Consider the following 22068-nt stretch of genomic DNA (forward strand, 5'->3'; position numbering starts at 1 on the left):
TGATTAAAAATTCAGACAAACATATTGAATATATTTCATCCAGTATTATTCTTTTTAAACTAATAATAAACAAGAAAGGAGAGCTGAATTTCGAAGTCTATTAATATCACACTCATGTAACGTAGATAAGTCCGGAGATCTTGCTGGCCATGACAATAAACTTACATCGGTATGTTGGAAAGACTTCAAAGGAACTCTCGCAATACAAAGACGGGCATTATCCTGTTGGAAAACTGAGCTTTGTCATCTCACTGGCAATTAAGTCTTCAAGAGTTTCAAGAAAATAATTTGTCCAGTACCAAAATTACTTAGATAATGAGCATATATACACCAAATTTTGTTAAAACTGGACCACTGGATCTATGTACGTCACCGAGTATAAGAAACTTAAATAAAACAACAACCAATAGATATTAACCACCGTCATTTTTTTATAAATTTCATCGTGACATTCGGACAAAATCAATGTTTTCGATGTTGCGATTTTTCCAGGCGTGCAAAACGCAAATAAACAAAGGGGTATACAGAGATCAACAACGGCACACTGTGCCGAACTAATTAAATATGTATACAAAGCGAATGTCAATAGCGGAAATTGGTGTTCCGTATTAATTTCAAACATATATTAATCGATGCGATACACAGGTAATCCGTATGCGTCCACCATTGCAATGGGATGGATTAGGGCGCGTTCAAAAATTCATTATCCCACTACGAATAGCCGTGCACTTTGATGCAGATTAAAATGGAATTCGGAAAGTTGTGCGTTAACGATCGCTTAATTTCGTTTACGCTTTTAAGTGGATCTAACCGGTCATTTTGGACCGATATTATTATTATATTTGCCGGTGACGGTGACGGTCAATGAACACATCACCTGCAAATGTAATTACCAGTGGGGTAATTGGAATGTGTATTAGCGCAAATGATTCGGTTGTTTTAATAACCTCTAAAACTTATTAGGTGTTTTATTGTGTTTAATTCGCTGCGTTTATATTTGTATTGGCACTAATATTTTTTTACAAAAATATTCCCACAATGAAAAACGTACAATTGATAATTTATTACCTTCCATTAAGTCGAAAGTAGATTCTTCTAAATTTATTTTAGTACTAAACTAGTTACAACAAAATAGACTTAAGAAAATATTTCGTGCTTACACATTTCAATTCATTATACGTAAAAAAAAGGATATAATATCAGAAATTCATTATTTTCTCATAAATTATGCAAATAATGTAAAAAATATTCACTGGTGTAAAAAATAGGGCGAGATAAAGAGAAGAATCTCGTAGAATCTATGCTTCTATCATTAAAGAAAAATTTTATTACAATGATTTATAGACAAACTAAATTACACTACTGTTGGACCAAAGATTATGTAAATATGAAAAAAAAATAACATTTAAATGTTTCAAGATAAACTTCAAAACTGCCATGTCCAAATTTTGTCCATATATTTTAGAAATTTAAATGAGTGTAAAAAATGGTGGATGCGCTCAACACCAATATTGATTACGCATCCACCATAAATTATAGCGGGAATCTTATCTCTATATTCAAGACGATTTTAAAAAAATTGTTAAAATTGTTAAAATGTTGACGAAAAATGTTCATTATTTATTACATTGTAAATGATTAGTGCAAAAAACTCTTGATTTTTATTGATCAATTTTCCCAATACCAAAGTTTTATGAAGGTAATTAAATATATTATAAAAAATAAATTATACTTAAAAGAAAGAAAATAATATCTGAAATGCATTATTTCCTTATAAATTATGCAAAGAATGTGAAAAATATTCAGTGGTGTAGAAAGTAGGGCGAGATAAAGAGAACAATCTCGTAATATCTATGTTTCCATCATTAAGAAAAAATTTTATTACAATGATTTATAGACAAACTAAATGACACTACTGTTGAACCAAAGGTTACGTAAATATGAAAAAAAAATTAACATTTAAATGCTTCAAGATATACTTCAGAACTGCGATGTCCACATATTTTAGAAATTTAAAGAAGTGTAAAAAATGGTGGATGCGCAACACACCAAAATTGATAGTACATATACCATAAATTATAACAGCAACCTTATCTCTATATTCAAATCGATTTTAAAAAAATCGTTACAATGTTAACCCTTTAAATGTTGATTATTTATTTATTATTTATTATTTATTATATTGTAAATGGTTAGTGCAAATAGCATTGATTTTTATTGATAAATTTTCTCAATACCATATTTAAAAAGAACCACTAGAAATGGACAATAGAGGTTTTTCTTTAATGTCTATAAAATACGTATATTCCTAGAGTGGGCCAATAAAATCGGCTATTTTTTTTTAATTTTTAAAAAATGCTCTCCAGCTCTTTTCCATTTTTCTTCAGTCCCATATAACAAAATCCATAACTCGCCATTACTTGATCGTAGAGATAATTTATATTTACATTTTTTATAGGAAATTGAACGCTCCACAAAAAAGATATCTTACAATTTTTTCATAACACTTACTGTTTAGAAAATATCGGTCAAAGTCAAAGTTTGAAGAATGTAACAAAAATTTCTGTAATGTAAATAGGAATTTTCTGCACGATCAAGTAATGTTGAGATATGGAGTATCTAGGAACGAATTTTTTCAGTGTCGGGAGTCGATTTTTTTTACTCACCCTAATATACGTTACCGGACTATTAGAAAAAAATATAATTCAACTTAACTTTGTATGTAAGAAATGAACATCTGACTGGTTTTTATTATGTAGTACTAATTTTGTATATAAATGAATATTAACTAGAGTTGGAAATAACTTATTTATTTCAACATATCCTTACTCGACTAACGACTAACTTATTACTGATCAGTCGACTGAAATCTATTGAATACACTACAATTATTAATACAATGAAATAATGGTTTAAGTTACTTCTTATACAACTGATTTTAATCAACACTTAAATAGTCATATAATATATATCATATATCAGTTGTTCGTCGTTAGTTGTTATTTATATCACAATATTCAAGATATTTTAAAATTAGACAAATAGGTTATTTGTTAATCAAGTAATCTTATTATTACTAACTAAAAGTTTTGTATGAATTGAAACAATTATGTACTACTTGTAATTTTTATTATTGGCAATTAAACCAAACATTTATTTCTCTAAAATTATAAATTTAATAACAGAGAGCTCTTTATTGTGTATTTAAAACTAAAAATAATGATTTATTAGAAGGTTACATTGTTGTGGGAAGTGCAGTGCATCCACCATTTTAACAAATACATGTTTAATCTACAAACTCTGTTAATCACAAATAGGTTTATAGTTATTTGGAGCAATTAACAGATATGAAATAAGATACCACTCGATATTGTTGTAATAAGCTTGTCCTGTAATTGTCCTATTAGTAGTTTACATATTTGCGTATAACAACATACATAAACGCAGATAAACATATACATGTAACATATCTAAACCCACACACATTTCACAATATTAGTGCACAATTTCGATATATACATTTTAATACAAATAATAGTATAAATGCTGTCGATGTGATTAAATACAACAATAAATACAACACATAAAGTTATCGTGACTATAACAATTGAATCGCAACACGTCACAGCACCGAGAACAAGCATAAGTCATAACCAATATAAAAGACATTCAGTTCGGAGTGCGGCAACGTGTGGCAGTCGGTTAATTTCGCACTCCGGACGTGTATGGGGACAAAACAGTTGCTCGACGATTCCGAGACCGTGTCGCATAACGACGGAACAATTCCGGAGTATTATTCTGTGGCGAATTAAGTGTATAATGGCGGAGTGTGCTCGCGAATGCGGCAAACGAGGAGAGCACCTCCACCCGACGGATCCGCGTGGCGGGACGAAGGAGGCGACAACGGGGCGACGGCGGGGCGGTCGGCGGTGGCGGAGGCACGACACGACGAGCAAGAGAGCCGGCCCATTGAAGCAATTTGAATGGCATGATTCGATTATAGAAACCCGATGAGCCAAGAGTCGCTTAATGCACATCTGAGACCTAATGGCTCAGAAACCTGTTACGGCGCTCCGTCGACTTGCCGGCCACCCATTTTCCGCAGGTCCCGGTTAATACCCGCACATATGCACATGAATCCCACGCATTACGGATATTAACGTTGCGCCCCGTTTTTATCACGCCTGGCAGCCTGTGCCGTGTTAATTCGGACGGTTGTGCCAATTACGGTTACGTTCGGTGGAAACAACAAGGGTTATTGTTCCCAACGGTAAACTGTTAATGTTGTCTAACAATATAAAATCTTCGATACGACTTTAATTGAATTTACCTGTACTGTAGACCGACGACAAATCGAAACCACCGAAGGAAATCGTTTGAATTCGCATCTCGCTACAAAGTTATGATTAATTAAACTTTAAAGTTTCCCCGAGATTGTTGCTTCTCCCGTCACATATGAAACTTGGAACGGAATCGAAATAAAGAATTCCGTCGCCGGCCACCACCACTAGTAGTTTTGATAACCTAAATGTTTAATGTTTTTAATCAAGTGCGTTTTAAAAATTTAATCAGCCGACGAAACGCCCCGGGGGCGAATAAAATCGCTATACCGAAAAGAAAAAGGAGCGTTAAAAAAGATTAGCGGTCGACATAAAACGCGAAAAGCCATTGTGTGGGATGGGCACACTGTGGAGGAAATAAAAAGGAACCCTGCTTTGTGTTTTAAAGGAATAAGAACAATTTTTGTATATGTATATGTATATAATACTTAAAATTAAATTATAATATCAGATTCGGATATATTTTTGCTTTGTGTTGTTTTCTTGTAGTTAATTTTTATAATATAGATTTTAAAAGTCTGTTTAAGACACAGTAAAATATTAAAACATTAAGTTTCTAAAAATTACCTTTAAATATATAAAAAATAAAGTAATTTCAGGAGTAAATACTTTTTTCTTTCTTCATAATGTTTTAATAAAAATAATATGTTATATCAAATACTTTAATCAATTTTTAATTTAAAACTTTTTCCACACATATTACACTTACATATTTACACTCAATAATACATTTTTTTAATAAATATTGTTATTATTAAAAAATTAAGAATTATCATGTATATACTTTTGCCATTCAAAAATAATAATGTTTTCATCTAAAACTTTTCATGCATATTTCCTGGATATATATTTTATAAATAAACAGGTAATTTTGATTACTAATAATAACATTTATTTAAAGTAAAAATCCGTTAATTAAAAACATTCACTTTTATCAAGAATAAACTGTCAAATAAGAATAAAATTTTATATCAAATGTTGTAATCAAGTTTTAATCTAAAGCTTTCAAAAGCTTTCCATACATATTTTCTAAACAGTTTTTTGTTTAAATAAATACCTATTTATAAATTTAATGATTTTACTTTAAATAAACATTTTAATTACTGGTCCGCTAATTAATAATAATCATATCCATATTTCTGACTGTGAAATAATTGTAAAATAAAAATAAAATTTTATATGTTTTATATTTTACAATGTTTTCATCAAGTTTTAAACTAAAGCTTTCAAAAACTTTTCTTGCATATTTTCTAGACTGTTTTGACGGACTTATATTAACTTAAGGATTATTTTAAATAAACACTATAATTATTGATCGGCTAATCAATAATAGTCATTTCTATATTTCTAAATGTAATTAAGAATAAATTTTCAAATATTTTAATCAAATTTTAATCTAAGGCTTTCAAGAACTTTTCGCATATTTTCTGGACTGTTTTGTTAAATAAAAATGAATTTATATTAAGTTAAAGATTATTTTACTCTAAATAAACATTATAATTATTGATCCGCTAATTAATAATAGTCATTTCTATATTTCTTAATATAATTAAGATTAAACTGTCAAAAATTTTAATCATGTTTTAATCCAAGACTTAATAATAATCAATAATTCCATATTTCTGACTGTTTTTAAGAAAAAATTATAAAATTTTATATCAGATGTTTTCAAGTTTTAATCTAAAGTTTTCAAAATCTTTTCTTGCATATTTTTTAGACGGTTTTATTAAATAAAATTTATATTAACTTAAAGATTACTTTACTTTTAAAAAAAACATTATAATTATTGATCCTCTAATTACTTAATAATAATCATTTCCATATTTCTAATTAGTGAATTAGTAAGTAAAAATTGTCAAATAAGAATAAAATTTTACTTCAAATGTTTCAATTAATCATAATTAATAATAATAATTATATATTCCCAATTACTTCTTTGAATAAACAAATATTATCAGATAAATAAATGTACACTTATAACTTAATAACATTTTTAATTCATCATTTTTTAATTAGGTCTTTAAAAAGGCATAAATGTCTTGGATATAATTTATGGTATTACTAAAAATTGTGTTTATAATATGTTAATATTTTTATTACGAGTTAACATGTCATTTACTTGTACTTACATATGATTATTATTTTTAAGCACGCAAAATAAGTTCCGCTTTTTATGTAACTTAATTAGCATTGATTTTATAGTGACTTTAAGAAAGATAAAGTACGCTAAATTATTTTAATTAACAATACAATCAAACTTCATTAAATTTATGGGGATATTATTTTCAGTTTTATTATCGTATCAAATATTAAATTGCAGGAAATGTTAATAAGAGCTAAGAAATAAGACGTAAACATAAAACATGTGTATGTATAGTGTAATTTAATATCAAATTTTACGTAATATTACAATATTTAACTTGAAAATGTAATATTAAGAGCGTCCTTACAACTTCTTGTTCTCACAATTTACAATAGAAATCACACGTTTCATGGAATGTTGTTTAAAGTTCATATATACCAAATATTAAGTTTTCAATGATTGACAAGGATTATTAACATCTTAATATGTACTCGAATATAAAAAATCATTCACAACAACTACAATTCCGAACTAAATAAAAAAAAAATATGAAATATTGGAAGTTAATTAAGAAAATGTAAGTAAGTTGTTTAATTAAATAATTTCATAAGAAACAATTAGTTTCTTATATCTTGTTCATTCGTTGAAGATGATACAACAGTTTGACATAAGATACTGTATCTCCACGGTGCGAAAGTTGGAGTATCAACTGGTTGTCGGCAGACGGTCGGGGTCTGTGTACGCGCGCACCAGGTCATACTTGTTGATCTGCAGGTCCCCCGCATCGCCTGTTGCGCCTTCCGACGTCGACGGTGCCGCCGTAGCCGCCGCCGCCGCCACCGCCGCCCGTTTCCCGTCACCAGTTGCGCCACCCGCAACAAGTGCCGCAGCCGGGGCCGACGCCGACGCCGCCGTCGACACCGTGATTTATGGCGGTCGTGCGGAGGCGGAGGCGGCGACAACGCCGTTCCTCGTTCCCACACGGTTTTGTCGATTGTGTGGATAATGTTCTTTGTCATCGAATATTTTTTGATTTTATGCCGGTGGCCTTCCATTCTTTCATAATTTATATTCCGAACGGGTACTTCATCAAATTGCAATCTATGAATTAATGTTCTTTTCTCGGTTTATTTTCATTCGATTTTTCGTACCGTTCGTTTAAAATTTTGGCAGCGGGTCCCGATGATTTATGCTTCGGTGTGACTTTTCCTATTGATATTTTGTTAAATTTACGATTTACGAAAACAATTAAGTGACTTTTTTTAATTTTTTTATCGTGTTAACTGATGAAAAAATGAATAAACATTAAAAATTTTAATAAAAGTTACATCAAAAATAATATACGTACAATAAATATTTATTAAAAGAGATTTGCTTTTTCTGATGATGATAAATGATGTTTAAATTTCAATATGGCGCAAATAAATTACCAAACTTTATTAGCTTTTGCCTTTATTAGTTTTTACCTATGTTTTGATAAAATTGCAGAAAAAAAATGAAACCAAACCCAAATTACGATTTACGTACGTTTTACATGAATAATTTTCGTTCTATTTTTTCTTTAATTAACTAATAAAGAAGTTGTTTATCGATTTTGTCTATGTTTATGTAAACAAATGTGAATTAAAACAATTATAAAAAAACATCTTTCAATAATCTTTCATAATGTATTATTCATTACTTAATCACTAAAGGTATGTAATATATTAGAATGGAAAACGTACGAGATAATTAAATATAAAAATAGCAGCTTTAGTAAAAAAGATATGTCCAACGTAAAAGAACATAATGTTTCCAAAATTCAATTAAATTTATATGTCACAGAATCCATAGGAATGAATGTTCACAAATGACTGTTGGCAGGTTTAATTAAGACCTTAATAAAAATATCCAAAGCAATGTAAAAGCTTTATTATGGTTTCCAAGAATATACTTGAAATATTCGATCCCGACTTCCATAAAAGAAATTCTAAAACTCTCAGAAGCCGCAACTTTTTCAATTTTACGCCCGTATCATTCGGGCTGATTAAACAATAACATTTTAATTTATCGCACAACGAGCCGGACTGGAGTTATGGGCGAAACGCCAAACGATGGGCGCAACGATATTGCAGAAACAGTTTAATTTCTCCAATGTATGTAAATTGCTCCATTAACCCATTTCGTCGCCCAAGAAAACGCTGATTCCCAGACCTATGGCGGCCCCTGACGGAGCACGGTCACAATCCGTGCCGTACAGTGAACCAAATAATTCGAAATTTCGTTTGCCAATTGGTTTACGGTGTTTTTGTCACCGTGGATTTTTGTTCCCAATGTACCCCACTAAATATCTCTGTGCACAAACATGAATTTTATATCATCAAATAATTATAACTTAGTGAAAATTTGACCAAATACCCTTTTTTCCTGTTGTTAATTTTTGTATAGACAAACAAATTACAAAATATATTTTGTTTTATTATATATTTCAGTTGATGATAAGATTGGATTGTTCTTTGACATTCAAATTATTCGTTTATTGGTTGTCCTTCATGTTTTTTGAACTTTTGAAAATTTTTCGTAGCTACATCTTGGCCAGTTTCTGTAATTTTTTTATTTTATGGGAAACGACCTATTTAACGTTAAACTAAATTACAATTTTTCCTAGTTTTACCTCGACCAACGATTAAATAATTATGATATACAGAGAGCAATTAAAGTTGCTATTATTATGACCACTATTTATTTAGTGGGGTATTACTATACCTCATCAAAATTTCAAAGAATTCGCCATGAACCACCCCCCATGTATTTATTTAAGGCCCATTCAATTTAGATGTACAGAAAGAAAATTGAATGGCCGTTAAAAATTTCGGCACCCGCGTGAAAATATGCATTTTAATTAACGGTCCCGTTTGGCCAGTTCGAATTTTAATTAAGGACCGCAATTAAAAAATAAAACGTCCACCTTTCCCGATTAGGAGTAATTGTGTGAGCGAATTTATTTTCGAAACGGCTTACGCATAAACCGCCATGATGTTTTATTATCGGCGGCCGCGGCCAAAAATAAACCGGCACAATGTACATTGAAAACGGGCAATTTAAAAAATTTTTGTCGCATTTTTTGACACCATTGTGTGCAGACATCGGGGCCCGAATCTCGTATGACTTCTGCGCCGAGCGGCAATTGTTGCCGCGAAGCTGTACAAAGCGTTATTTTTATTGTTTGTCCCCGCGTATCGGTTACAATTGATTTATAAATTGGGTAAGGCTCCATTATGCGCCCTCCATACATGTTTATTTCCATGAAAATTACATTCTCGAATTCCCATTTTAAGACACCGTTTTTCTACGGATTCGCGTTTATTTGATCGGAAATAAATGCCGCGAAAACATTTTTCCGATGCGTGGTATAAAAGCGGCTCGGCTGTTCACTTATTTCATTATTAAATGTGCAACTAGTAAAACATAAAAGTACTGTTTATTGGGTGAAGTGTTAATTATAACCCATTTGTTACGTTTCAAACGGACCGCTCGATTGTTGTCATGAATTTATACGGGGTGGTCCCCAACCTACGTCTAGGCAGTACTTCGAAAACTAATGAAATTTGGAGAAGTTTCTATGTATATTTAGTTTTTGTGTCATCCGTTTCCCACATCGCTAAAATTTTAGAATTTTAAATGTAGGTCATACCAAAGGGTGGAATTAGAATTGAAACTAGAGACCTATGTATATTTGAAAATATTTTTCAGTACAATCACAACACTATAAATATTGCTCAGGCGAAACCATTTTTTATAAAGGGTTGTGCTATAAAATATTCCCGGGTGTTTGATTTTTTTTAAATCAATAAAATTAGTAAATAAAGAAGCCTTTTAATGAAAAAAATCATTGAATTTGAGAACATTTTATGCGTCACCCATAACCATGAATTTATTCTCTATATACAATGGTTTCAAAGAAACGGACCCCTGAAAAGTTTTGAATGGAGCTAAATATAGGCCTCGAGTAAAAATCATGTAAAATATTGTCAATTTAATTAAATTTAGCAATGTTTATTACTAAAAAATTCGACATTCCTACAAAAGACAATTATTTATCTCATTTACTCCTGAATTGTTAGTTATGTCTCTCACTGTATATTAGCATATCCCCCAACAATAATAATCAATTAAATTTAAAATAATAATTTACTTTAATGATTCCCTAAATTTGTGATTGTTATCATATTTTTATTATTATTATTATTATTATTATTTACCTATTTTTGATTTTATCCGTTCTTAGTTATTATACAGATTATTATCCAAAATTAAATATTTTATATGTCCTACAAATGATTTGTCTTCATTATTACCTATTCAATTTCAATTAAGCATTTAGTTTTAGTTTAGATAAGTGGGCGTTAAAAAACTTCCAAAAAACTATTATGTGGTTATTACTAAAAATGCCATATTGTTTCAAAAATATGTGTTACACAACAAAAAAAGTTTTAGTATCTCATTATGTTTTGCTTATAATGAGGGAATTATTTATGTTCTCACTGTATACTTTTTAAAACAATATTTCAATATATTAAATTTAAATTTAAAAAAATATTCTTCTTCTCTCCATATTTTATTTTTATAATTTCCTGTACACAACAAAAAAATTTTAGTATCTCATTTTGTTTTGCTTATAATGAGGAAATTTTTTATGTTCTCACTGTATATTTTTTAAAACATATTTCAATAAATTAAATTTAAATTTAAAAAAATATTCTTCTTCTTTATCCATATTTTATTTTTATAATTTCCTATAAATTTGTGACTATCAAATTTTCTGAGAATAATTTTATCTATTTTTGGTTTTTTATATTATTAATTAGTATACAGATTATTATCCAAAATAATTTAAAAAAATATTCTTTAATTTATTTTTGATTCCCTATAAATTTGGGATTATTACGAAGTTTTTAAGAAATATCTTGTGGTATCAATTATCTCATATTTAATTTTATCTATTTTTGTTTTTTCTGTTCTCTATTAATCAAAATAAAGTCATTTAAATTTAAATTATTATATGGAATATTAGCCAAAATTAAATAAATATATTTTAAAAATTCAAATCATTTTTCCCCATTCATTATAATTTAGTCTTCAGTTAGTTTAATATTCTTAAGTCATATTGTTTAGAAAGTGCTTTTCTTTTCTAATTATTTACCTTATTTATTGCAATAAAACCATACGAATAAAAAATATTCGGCTTGCTCTTTCTTTTAATAAAAGTTCTAACCATATAAAATGTCCACCAGAATCCATACCATTATCCGGGGAATCCGGATATTTAAAATAATTGGCCGGGTGGCTCAACAAATAACAACAATGGCATGTTATGTCAAAAATGTTCATTATTCATCATGTCTTTAACTTTTTTGTAGTACGAATATGTATACTTCTTATCCACGGGAAGTGCTATAAAAACAGATGTTTTTGTTTGAAAATTTTTGAAAAATGTTATGTATTTTCTCAAATCAGAAATCTGCCAAATTTACAAAAGATGGACTAGCAATAAAGTTTTGATTTTTGACAAGACAATTAAATCTCAGAAAACAACATACTTGAACACTCTCAAAATTAACATAATAACGAAAATGGACACGCCAATTCGAAATGAAACATGCTCACAGATTTAATAATCCGTAAATGAGTTTCGGCTTATTGAACGGCTCGAAAAAAAATGAATGTAAAGCATTTTGACACCCTTAAGCCAGAGATGTTTTTTTAGGGGAATAAACGTTTCCGGATTTAAATTAACTTTGCATCTACTAACCGAACCGGTCGCTACCCCTTACGAAGGGCCACCTTTTGGGTCGTCGCCGAGTAAAACAAAACGGGGCAATTAGAGAAGGCAGGCGAAAAATTTCGCCCATAATAAACGGCTTATTAAGATTATAGATTAAATAAAGCGGAAATAGGAATCCCGGTAAAAAGTTGGCGAAATTTAAATAAGCACTAATGGACCGGGGCCTCGAACGGGAATTAAATATTAACGGGAAGCTGCGCGTTACCCGTTCCATAAGTCTAATAACATTAAAAGGAAAGTTTACGGATAAAAAATCGCGGTTTATAGATTCGACGAGTACGTGGATTATTTCATGACATACAAATGCACATTTTTGCTCTCTAATATAAATTCTCGGAAACGGAAAAAAATATCAATGTCAAGTTGGCAACGACCGATTATGAAACCTGGAAACCCTGCAAGAACATCTCGTAGAATTATCTTACCTGTTACCAATTAAATTACGAAAAGAACAAACGTTTCCTTGCTTTAATTCCTTTGTATTTTTTGTATGCTTTTTGTTTAACCTCATCCCATCGGATTTTCGTTCGAAATTTACCGGAGTTACTCGCAGCTAATTCAGTATTTCGAGGGGGGGTGGGCAATATTTAAAACGGAAATAAAACAAAAACCGAACAACACAAAACATCGCCTTCAGTCCGACCTCTCCGTCACAAAGAACGGAACGGGTCCGAGGGCCCGACAACGGGTAGGGCAGTACAAAAGTAAAAAATCACTCACCCACTAAAGCCAAAATGACCGTCAACAAAGGGGCGGCCGGAAAACTAACAGAAACGTTTTGCTCGAGCATCTGAAGGAGGTCCACTGAAACAAATAAATTCGTAATATTGAATGTTTGAACAAAAACAGTTCCCGGACCGTAAGTTTGTCTCACTGTTGTACTTGAAATTGAGCAAACATAGGTCGTGGAGAAATTCATGTTTCATTGCACAAATAAATCAATGTAATTGGGAAAATGCCTGATGTCACGGATGTCTTGGGAAATTTCTACGAAGTTTTCGCTTATGTAAAAACGTAACAACTCTTTCTGCGATATTGCTTAAATAAAATGTGTAATTTCAAACATACGGATGTCATTGCTGCTGTCTTTGATCGTTTCGATAAACAATATTTCATAAAATTATATTACCTTAAGAAAGTTTATAAAAGCAGAGAGAATTTTATTTCTATTGATAAAATTTTTATGTCTGCAGTTCTAGTACAAAATCCACACAGGGTGTTTACGTATAATGGTCAATTTAGTATATTATCTCAGTCTAAATTATTTATCAGAGAAATTAATTTTATAAGTCTTTGTGAAATTCGAAATTAATTTTTACGGTTATATCAAACAATTTCACATGCCATTTAGAAAAATTTTAATAAAGATTTTAAATTAAAATCTATTCTCTTATTTTAATAACACTATTAATTAACAGAGTTGTTAACACGTTTATACTTTCTTTTATTAAAAAATTATAAAAGGATTATTATACAAATAGAATCACCAGTACAGAATAAGTTATTAAATATAATAAGCAAGGAAAAAATTAATTTTTAAAAACTGTAAAAATGACAAAACTCCTTCCATTAATTTAACATGTTTTTCTAATATCATATCAAATATTTTTACTGTGCTTCTAAACTTCAAAACTCTTTGAGAAGGTCTATGTTTACTTTTAGTCGCATCAAACAATTTCATTTTTATAATGTGTCTTTTAATAATGAATGAAAATTCACAATAATTATAACAACTTATATAATAATAATAATAACAAAAGGAGGTGGCTAAGAGTATACGGTTAAATAAGTCAATCGTTTCTCTTGTTATTGAAAAAATTAGAGAAACTGGGCAAATGGTATCAACGAAAAAATTTATACGAGCTCTAAAAACTTGAAACCGATAACTGGATAATTCGAATGTCAATAAACAATCAAATCTTATCGTCAACTCAAATTAAAACCAACTTGGAGAAAATGGGACTTACTGAAATTACTTCAAAGACTCTGAGAATATGGTTAATGAATGGGGGTTCGTGTGACCCTAGACCTACAAGAAAAGCCCTCCCAATTTTAACTAGCTTAGGATCACATTCGCTGGACCACAGAACAGTCGGGAGTAGTTTTTAATGAGATAGGACCAAATTATAAAACAAAAAGGATATTATACAAAGTCTTAATGTTAAATTGAATAACACAGATTTAATCATTAAAAATACCTTTCAAAATTAAGGTTGCTATATTTATGTCCAGTTTAATTAAGAAAAATATACGTAACATTCTGTAGACTAAGAATATAGAAGTTTTTATAATACTGTATAAAACAACAATAGTAAATTAATATTATTTTAACAGTTCACATTAAATTAAAAAGTAAAAATAAAAAATATTTACCAAAAAGTTTAAATACTCCTATGTTAAATTAGTGAGAAAAGTAGCATCATTTAAGGCAATGTTACACTAACTACTAATTAAAAACTTAGTGGCTTATAAAATGGCAAAATATACAAGTTATAGGAAAATATACTTAAAACAATATGTTTTTACCTCAATTGCTTAACGTTTTCTTAAATACATAACAGTAAAGTATTGACCCGAAAATAATTTACAGATTCCAATCTGAAAATCTTTATTACTAAATAAAACGTCTACTAAAATACCCGACGACAGATTTAACACGCCGATACAAAAAGGTGTGTCAAGGAAGCTTTAAAGGAAAATTCGTCGGTCCGGAAGTGCGAAGTTTTTGGCGTGACGGTCCGAAATCAAAAAAAAGCAATAACAGAAACAACGGGACAGCCCATGTTCAGATGAAAAACGTTTCGATTTGGCCCGTTTATGCTCACATCCGTTCGCTCCTTTCTAAATGCAAATCAGGGCACATTTACTGTCCCTTTTGTGTGCCTCTGTCTGTATGTGGGTGTGTGTGTGAGTGTACAGCACTACCTATACGATCCAGTTTATTGAATTCAATGCGAGCCGTTTTATTAAATACAAAATTTTAATAGTTCATCTCGATTGCATACGCCCCATGTGTGATCGATAGCGTGGCGCTCGTTTAAATGTTTTGTGCGCTACTGTCAAATGTTAACGATGTGTTTAATATGCTACTATTGGTGATTCAGCTAAATTGACACATCTTCAATTGAAAATAAACGTGCCGTACATACAATTTCTAATTACATTTTTAGCACCGGCCATAACGAACCCCGTTCAATGTTCAATCGGCCGGAAAAATGTTATAGTTGATGATGGTGTTTCTTTTTGTTCCGGCTTGTCACAAAATTCCACACCTCCATTTATGCATAAAGTGTTAATCAAAACGTCATAAAAACAGGGCTGTCTTTTTATTTCACTTTTTTCGCGTGATCATATATAAAAGTATGTTTCACAAATGACTGGCGCAAGCAAGAACCGAAGCCGGGCTGAAAATAAAACGACTAGTGAGCCGATACGAAAAAAGCAAACGTTTGCAATAAACCGTGTACGGTGTTCACCTCAAGGGCTTTATTGATTAGCCGAAAAAAAGTTTTTTGTGTTGCTCTCCGCTCGTCATTTTGTCTTCATTTAACTTGTTCATCAATCTTTTTTCTAACAATTTATGCATATCGGGGCCGCTGTGCTTTCTCCGAGAGCGCAAACTTTTATCATTACCGAAGTGTCTTCGAAACTTCGGCACTAATTATGAAAAAAGGACGAGGATCCTTAAAGTTGATTCATAGACAACAAACACTTTCTTCTTTGGGATCATTATGCCATCGAAAAACGACCACCGCGACTTAACTAAATAAAAGAACCGACCGCAAGGGTCTCATTTTACCTTCTCTCTTATCGGAAGCCTGAAATACTACAATCATTCGGCTGTTTCGTTTTCACCGTTCATGTGAAATGATAACTACGAATATAAATCCGTTTCAGTGCCGGGTTCTTTTAAATTAGGATTACACCGGTTTACAGCAAAAATACTGATATTTTCTTTTACATATTTTCAGGATCATTCTGGTGTACTGAACAAAAAAATTATATTCATTTTTTTATTAGGCTATATAATAGTAAATTAGTGTTTTTCGATTTATCGATTTACTTAATGTGATTAATATCTTTTTAGAAGGAAAAATAAAATCCAATGGTACCTAATTCTTTTCTATACGAACAAAAGTAACAGTTTTTCACAAGTTTCACTCTCTTTTGCCATTTATATTTACTTCTATATTTATGATTCAATTGAAAAAGCTTCGACTTGAACTTTTGAGTTTTCTGTCTGTTGGATCTACTCAAATAATATAGTCTACCAACATTTGTTTGTCCCAGAATCTTTGATTTCATCTTTCTGCACTTTTCACTACATCTTTTGAGATAATTTGAATTATTTAATAAATCAGAATGAATACCAATGGCATTTTATAATGAAAAATATATCAAAATAAGTGTTAATAAACAATGTAATCTTCAAAAATACGGATGTCATTGCTGCTGTCTTTGAACGTTTCGATAAACAATATTTCATAAAATTATATTACCTTAAGAAAGTTTATAAAAGCAGAGAGAATTTTATTTCTATTGATAATTTTTATGTCTACAGTTCGAGTGCAGAATCCACACGGGGTGTTTACGTATAATGGTCAATTTAATATATTATCTCAGTCTAAATTATTTATCAGAGAAATTAATTTTATAAGTCTTTGTGAAATTCGAAATTAATTTTTACGGTTATATCAAACAATTTCACATGTCATTTAGAAAAATTTGAATAAAGATTTTAAATTAAAATCTATTTTCTTATTTTAATAACACTATTAATTAACAGAGTTGTTGAGTATGATTCACGTGAAAAAGCTTCGACTTGAACTTTTGAGTTTTCTGTCTGTTGGATCTACTCAAATAATCTATCAACATTTGTTTGTCCCAGAATCTTTGATTTCTTCTTTCTACACTTTTCACTACATCTTTTGAGATAATTTGAATTATTTAATAAGTCAGAATACCAATAGCATTTTATATTGAAAAATATATCAAAATAAGTATTAATAAACAATGTAATCTTCTGCATAAATTAAACAAAACTGTATCAACAACAAACCAGTAATAAAACTGAAAATGAAACTAAATTTCTTGGGAGACTAAATCAATTAAAATTAAAAGATAAGTAGAATATTAACCGCTACAGTTTTCCAATCAGTAGTTGGTCAGTCTTCTCTTACTCTACCAACAACTTCCTCCTTAATCCTTAAATTGCCAAATAAATAAAATATATTGAAAATATTTTTATCCCTACTTAATCTAAGAAATTCATTCATTCATTCAACCTCACATTTTATTTATTGCTTTAACCACCTAGATTTTCTAGAAATAAAACCAAATGACTGAAGAGAAAATGAATCTTAATTGTCTCATTATTTCTGAATCTGTTTAATCTAGGAAATTACTGAATTCATTCATCATTTGTTGGTGAAACCTTATACTTTATTCATTGACCACCTAGATTTTCTAGTAATAAAACCTGAAGAGAAAATGAATCTTAATTGTCTCATTTAATCCTGGAAATCGATATTAAATATGTCTATGTTTTATTTTTATTGCAATGCATTGTTGACACGAAAAATTTGTTAACGATTTCCTAAAATGCTTTGTGTTCAAACATTCATCAAATACACTCTCGTTGTATAATGTAATGACCATTTTTGAAATACCTACTTCAACTGAATTTTTTGATAATATCGGAAATTTATTTTTCAGGAAACATTTAAATATACTATCCGCATAAATGAAATAACAGTGAATTTGAATTATGACACTTACTACCTTTGTGTTCTTTCCATCACAACATTTTCATTTTTATACTGGTCTGCTATGATTTAAAATATTTTTAACTGAATGAACTATTGATAAAAAATATAAAAATTGGAATATTGAAATTATTTATTGTTGAAAATGGTAAAATTAACAAACGTTATATGAAATTTTTCGGTTACTTATCTTCCGATTCAAACAAATTATGTATCATTGATCGTCATGTTAAGAGAACCAAAATATTATCCTAAAAACACCTAAAAACATATAAGAAAAAATGTGTGTATTTCAAAAACTAAAATTTATAAACCAGTGTTGTTGAATTTTTTGTTGTTAATTCAGTATTTCGTTTACTTACACAAATACACGAACCTAAATAGCAAAAATTTACTAGAGAGAGTTACGTACGTTAGAAATATTAAAATAACCGTGGAAATACAAATCGCGGCAACACATAGAAGCAAAAGGAGGAAAAAAAATCACCAAACGTAATCCCACCCTTGTTATCATAAAGTTTAAGAATGAAAGATTCGACAAGGTATCAAGCAAAGATAAAAATTCGATCTCTATAAGAAGGTCTTATACATATATCTTGTATTATATTTCCAATAAGACGAGCAAGGCAGAGGCAGAGGCAAAGGAAAAGGGAGTGTGAGTGATGGATATGCGGATAGAGGCGGATGAATTTTCTCGTGTAAAGCCCCAAGCCCCCTCGCACCCTTCGCCGCGCGCTACATGGTTTCGGTCAACATTGGGCAGTTCTGGCAGCTGTTTGCCGGCCTGTGGCCAGACTGTTCCCGAGATTTTCATGTATTAGACCTGTCGACCGATCCGGCGGATTCCGTGGAAAAATCGCGTCCGAGATTTTTCACTTCATGACAAACTCACTTTTGCTAATAATTTTCATAACTTAAAATGTACTCTTTACTTACACTTATTTAACGGCTTCTTTCTTTGTTAAAATTAATTTAAAGTGTTTATTTCAAGTTGAATTGTAACTGAATTTAATACACATTGTAGGATGTCATTATTATTTTATAAATATGATTTGAAAGCTTTCGAATGTACGGTAATTACTGCAGATTTTAAAATCTCGACAATTTTAAAGCTGCTTGTTTATTTCAGCTTGCTGCAATGAATCTAAAGTATAACTCGTTTCAGTCATTATTTTTCTATTGTTAACTTAAATGTTTTATTATTTGCATGCTAACAAAAGGTATCTCATTACAATTGTAAAATAAATTCGTTTAAATCTTGGAACAGATACCAAGAATAGCATAAAAAATTAAATAAAATTTATATAAACAAGACCATTTTTATTTAATTTAATGACAAATTTACTACTACAAGATATTAAGGTACAAAGAAAGTAGAAAAAATAGTTTACTGGTTCAAATTAAAATTGTTGATGTCACAGAGAACTGTAAACAAATGTATTTATGGTAGTTCTGCTCAAAGTAACGTGAGAGAACTTTGTTAAAATTATTTTTTTCTCTTCACAGCACAAACTTAAAAACACCCATTTCAAAATAATTATTTCACTGTAGTAAATATTATTTTATTTAAAATGCATTAATTAATTAATTAAAATATGCTTTCAATTAGTACATGCATATTCTCTTCACAACAACAAAATAATTATCAAAATTTAATTTCTGTAATTAAAAATATCCGGTTCATAATTTCTTTAATTAGTTTAAACAGAAATAATTTATTTCGACTCATATTATGTAAATAACTTTAACTTGAGCATTAGTTTTAAAATACCGTGTACGTGTTGTACGAAGTGTAGCCTTTAATTTCAACAAAATAATAATCAAAAACTAGTTTTCTAAATTAAGAAAACTCCTTTCCTATTTTTCCCCAAAAAATTGATTTAAATGGAAGTAATTTAATTCAATTGAAAATAAAATTTGAACTTGACCATTAGTTATAAGCCACCCTGTATAAAAAGTGTAAAACAGTAGACATCTGAATCGTAACATATTGTACGAGGTGTTGCCTTTAATTTATAACAAAATAATGGTCAAAAACTATTTTTTTAAATTAAGGAAACTCTCTTTCATCCTTTCATCACTTATTTTTCCAAATATTAATTTAAAGACATAAAACACCGAAACTGGAGACATAGGAATCATAACGTATTATACAGGGAGTCGCATTTAATCTACGACAAAATTATAATTAAAACCTAATTTCTTGAATATGAAAAACTATTTTATCTCATTTATTTTTTTTTTCAATATAATTGTTCAAATCGAAATAAGACACCAAAATCAACATCTAACTCAAAAATATTTCTTTTATCAATTTCTTAAAAAAATATATATTTCTATAGCAGCAATTTATTATTATTGAAATTAAAAAAAAAATGACTTGACCATTAGATGTGGGGCATCCTGTGTTTAAATTGTAAAAACATTTCTATCGTGTCCTTAATTTATATTTCCTGACAATGATTCTCAATGATCATTAAGACTATCATTCGCCTGAAAACGATTAGAGATTAAATTAATGGAAACGTCAAGAAATTAAATAATAATTACGGCGATGAAAGTTTCAGTCAAACATAATGATGTAAATTATACTTTTTCAATAAAGACTGAAATTTCTTGATTAAGAAAACCCATTCATTTCATTATTTTTTTAATGATTCAAATAAAAATAAGACAATCTATAGAAAAACTGGAAAAACTATAGATATCTGAGGTTCCTTCTTTAAATCATGACAAAATAATGTACAAAACCTAACTTCAATTTATTTTTGAAAATAAAAAATTAATTTTGAGACACCCTGTGTAAAAATTGTAAAAAAATTTCTATAGTAACCTTAATTTAAATTTCCTGACAATGAATCACAATTATAATTATGACGATGAAAGTCTCAGTCAATCATAATGATGTAAATTATACTTTTTCAACAAAGATTGAAATTTCATGGTTGTTGTTTGTTACATTATTTCAAGACATAAAAAAAACTAAGATAACAAAAACAGCCATTATTAAAAGGAATTTTTTGCGAAAATTAACAGGCTTTTTTTGTACTAAAATTTAACCTGAACCGGGTTTTATTTATGCAATGAAACACGGGTACGGTAATTCAGCCAGTCCGCTACTTCATTTTCAGCTTCAACAATAATTTACAGTCATTTAGGACTCATCGAAGGATGAAACCGGCACGGCATTTCGCATCCGATCGGACTTTGTCCGTCGAACGGATGCGAGCCAGCCGTGGCGGTCCCAGTGGCCCGCGCGTGAGCCGCCATAAATCAAAAGGACTCACCGATGAACACGAATATCTGATGATGCGAGTACCGCAGCAGCATGGACACGGAGACGGTCTGCAACAAAATATAAAAATAAAAAAATATGAATAAAAGGAAAAAATCACATACATGTAGCCGGACCGTACATCAAACGCAAATCCCAACAGTCCGGAGTCGGTCGCAGGACGTATTTATACATTGAGGGACGGGGGCAAAACACACACGGACCAGATGTGCACGTACTGAGGTGGACACCACGCAACCCCGAAGACGGCTCTCTGATCCGCGTGCATTTAAATGACGGATATCGGAGTTATGGCATAACCGGGTTACTGCACTAAAGATACTCGTGGGGTGACCAGTATTTTGCACACAAATATATCAGTCTTGTGTTTGGTCTTTGATCTTTTATCAAAATTCTTTACAGTTAGACAAAATATAATTCAGGCTTGATCATTATTTTTATTCTTTGATGAAACTAAGAGATATCCATTCTAGTCATTATTTTTATTATTCGACGGAACAGAATTATGTTGTGTTTTAGAATATTTTTTAAAGAATTTTATGCAAGGATCTTCATTACAATTAAACCAATTACAATTTGGACTTATACCATTTCAAAGAGAGAAGTCCATTGTAGTCATGCTTTTTATTATTCGACGGAACAGAAGTAAGTTACGTTTTAGGGTATTTTTCAAAGAATTTTAAACAAAAGTCTTGCTTACAATTATACCAATTGTAATTTGAGTTCATACCATTTTAAAAAGAGAAGTCGATTATGGGCAT

At 30.1% G+C, this 22068-nt stretch overlaps 1 protein-coding gene across 1 annotated transcript in view; it reads right to left on the bottom strand.

The window, feature by feature from the left end:
* LOC109595102 (membralin) overlaps window positions 1-22068 on the bottom strand; it is an 82322-nt gene that overhangs the window by 48830 nt on the left and 11424 nt on the right. The window contains exons 6-7 of the mRNA XM_049966516.1: window positions 21300-21357; window positions 12968-13051 (exon numbers count right to left, since the gene is read on the bottom strand). Coding sequence (XP_049822473.1) covers window positions 12968-13051; window positions 21300-21357 — 142 coding nt within the window. The remainder of the gene's footprint in view (window positions 1-12967; window positions 13052-21299; window positions 21358-22068) is intronic.

Source organism: Aethina tumida, chromosome 1, assembly GCF_024364675.1.
Source record: "Aethina tumida isolate Nest 87 chromosome 1, icAetTumi1.1, whole genome shotgun sequence".
NCBI classification, from domain to species: domain Eukaryota; kingdom Metazoa; phylum Arthropoda; class Insecta; order Coleoptera; family Nitidulidae; genus Aethina; species Aethina tumida.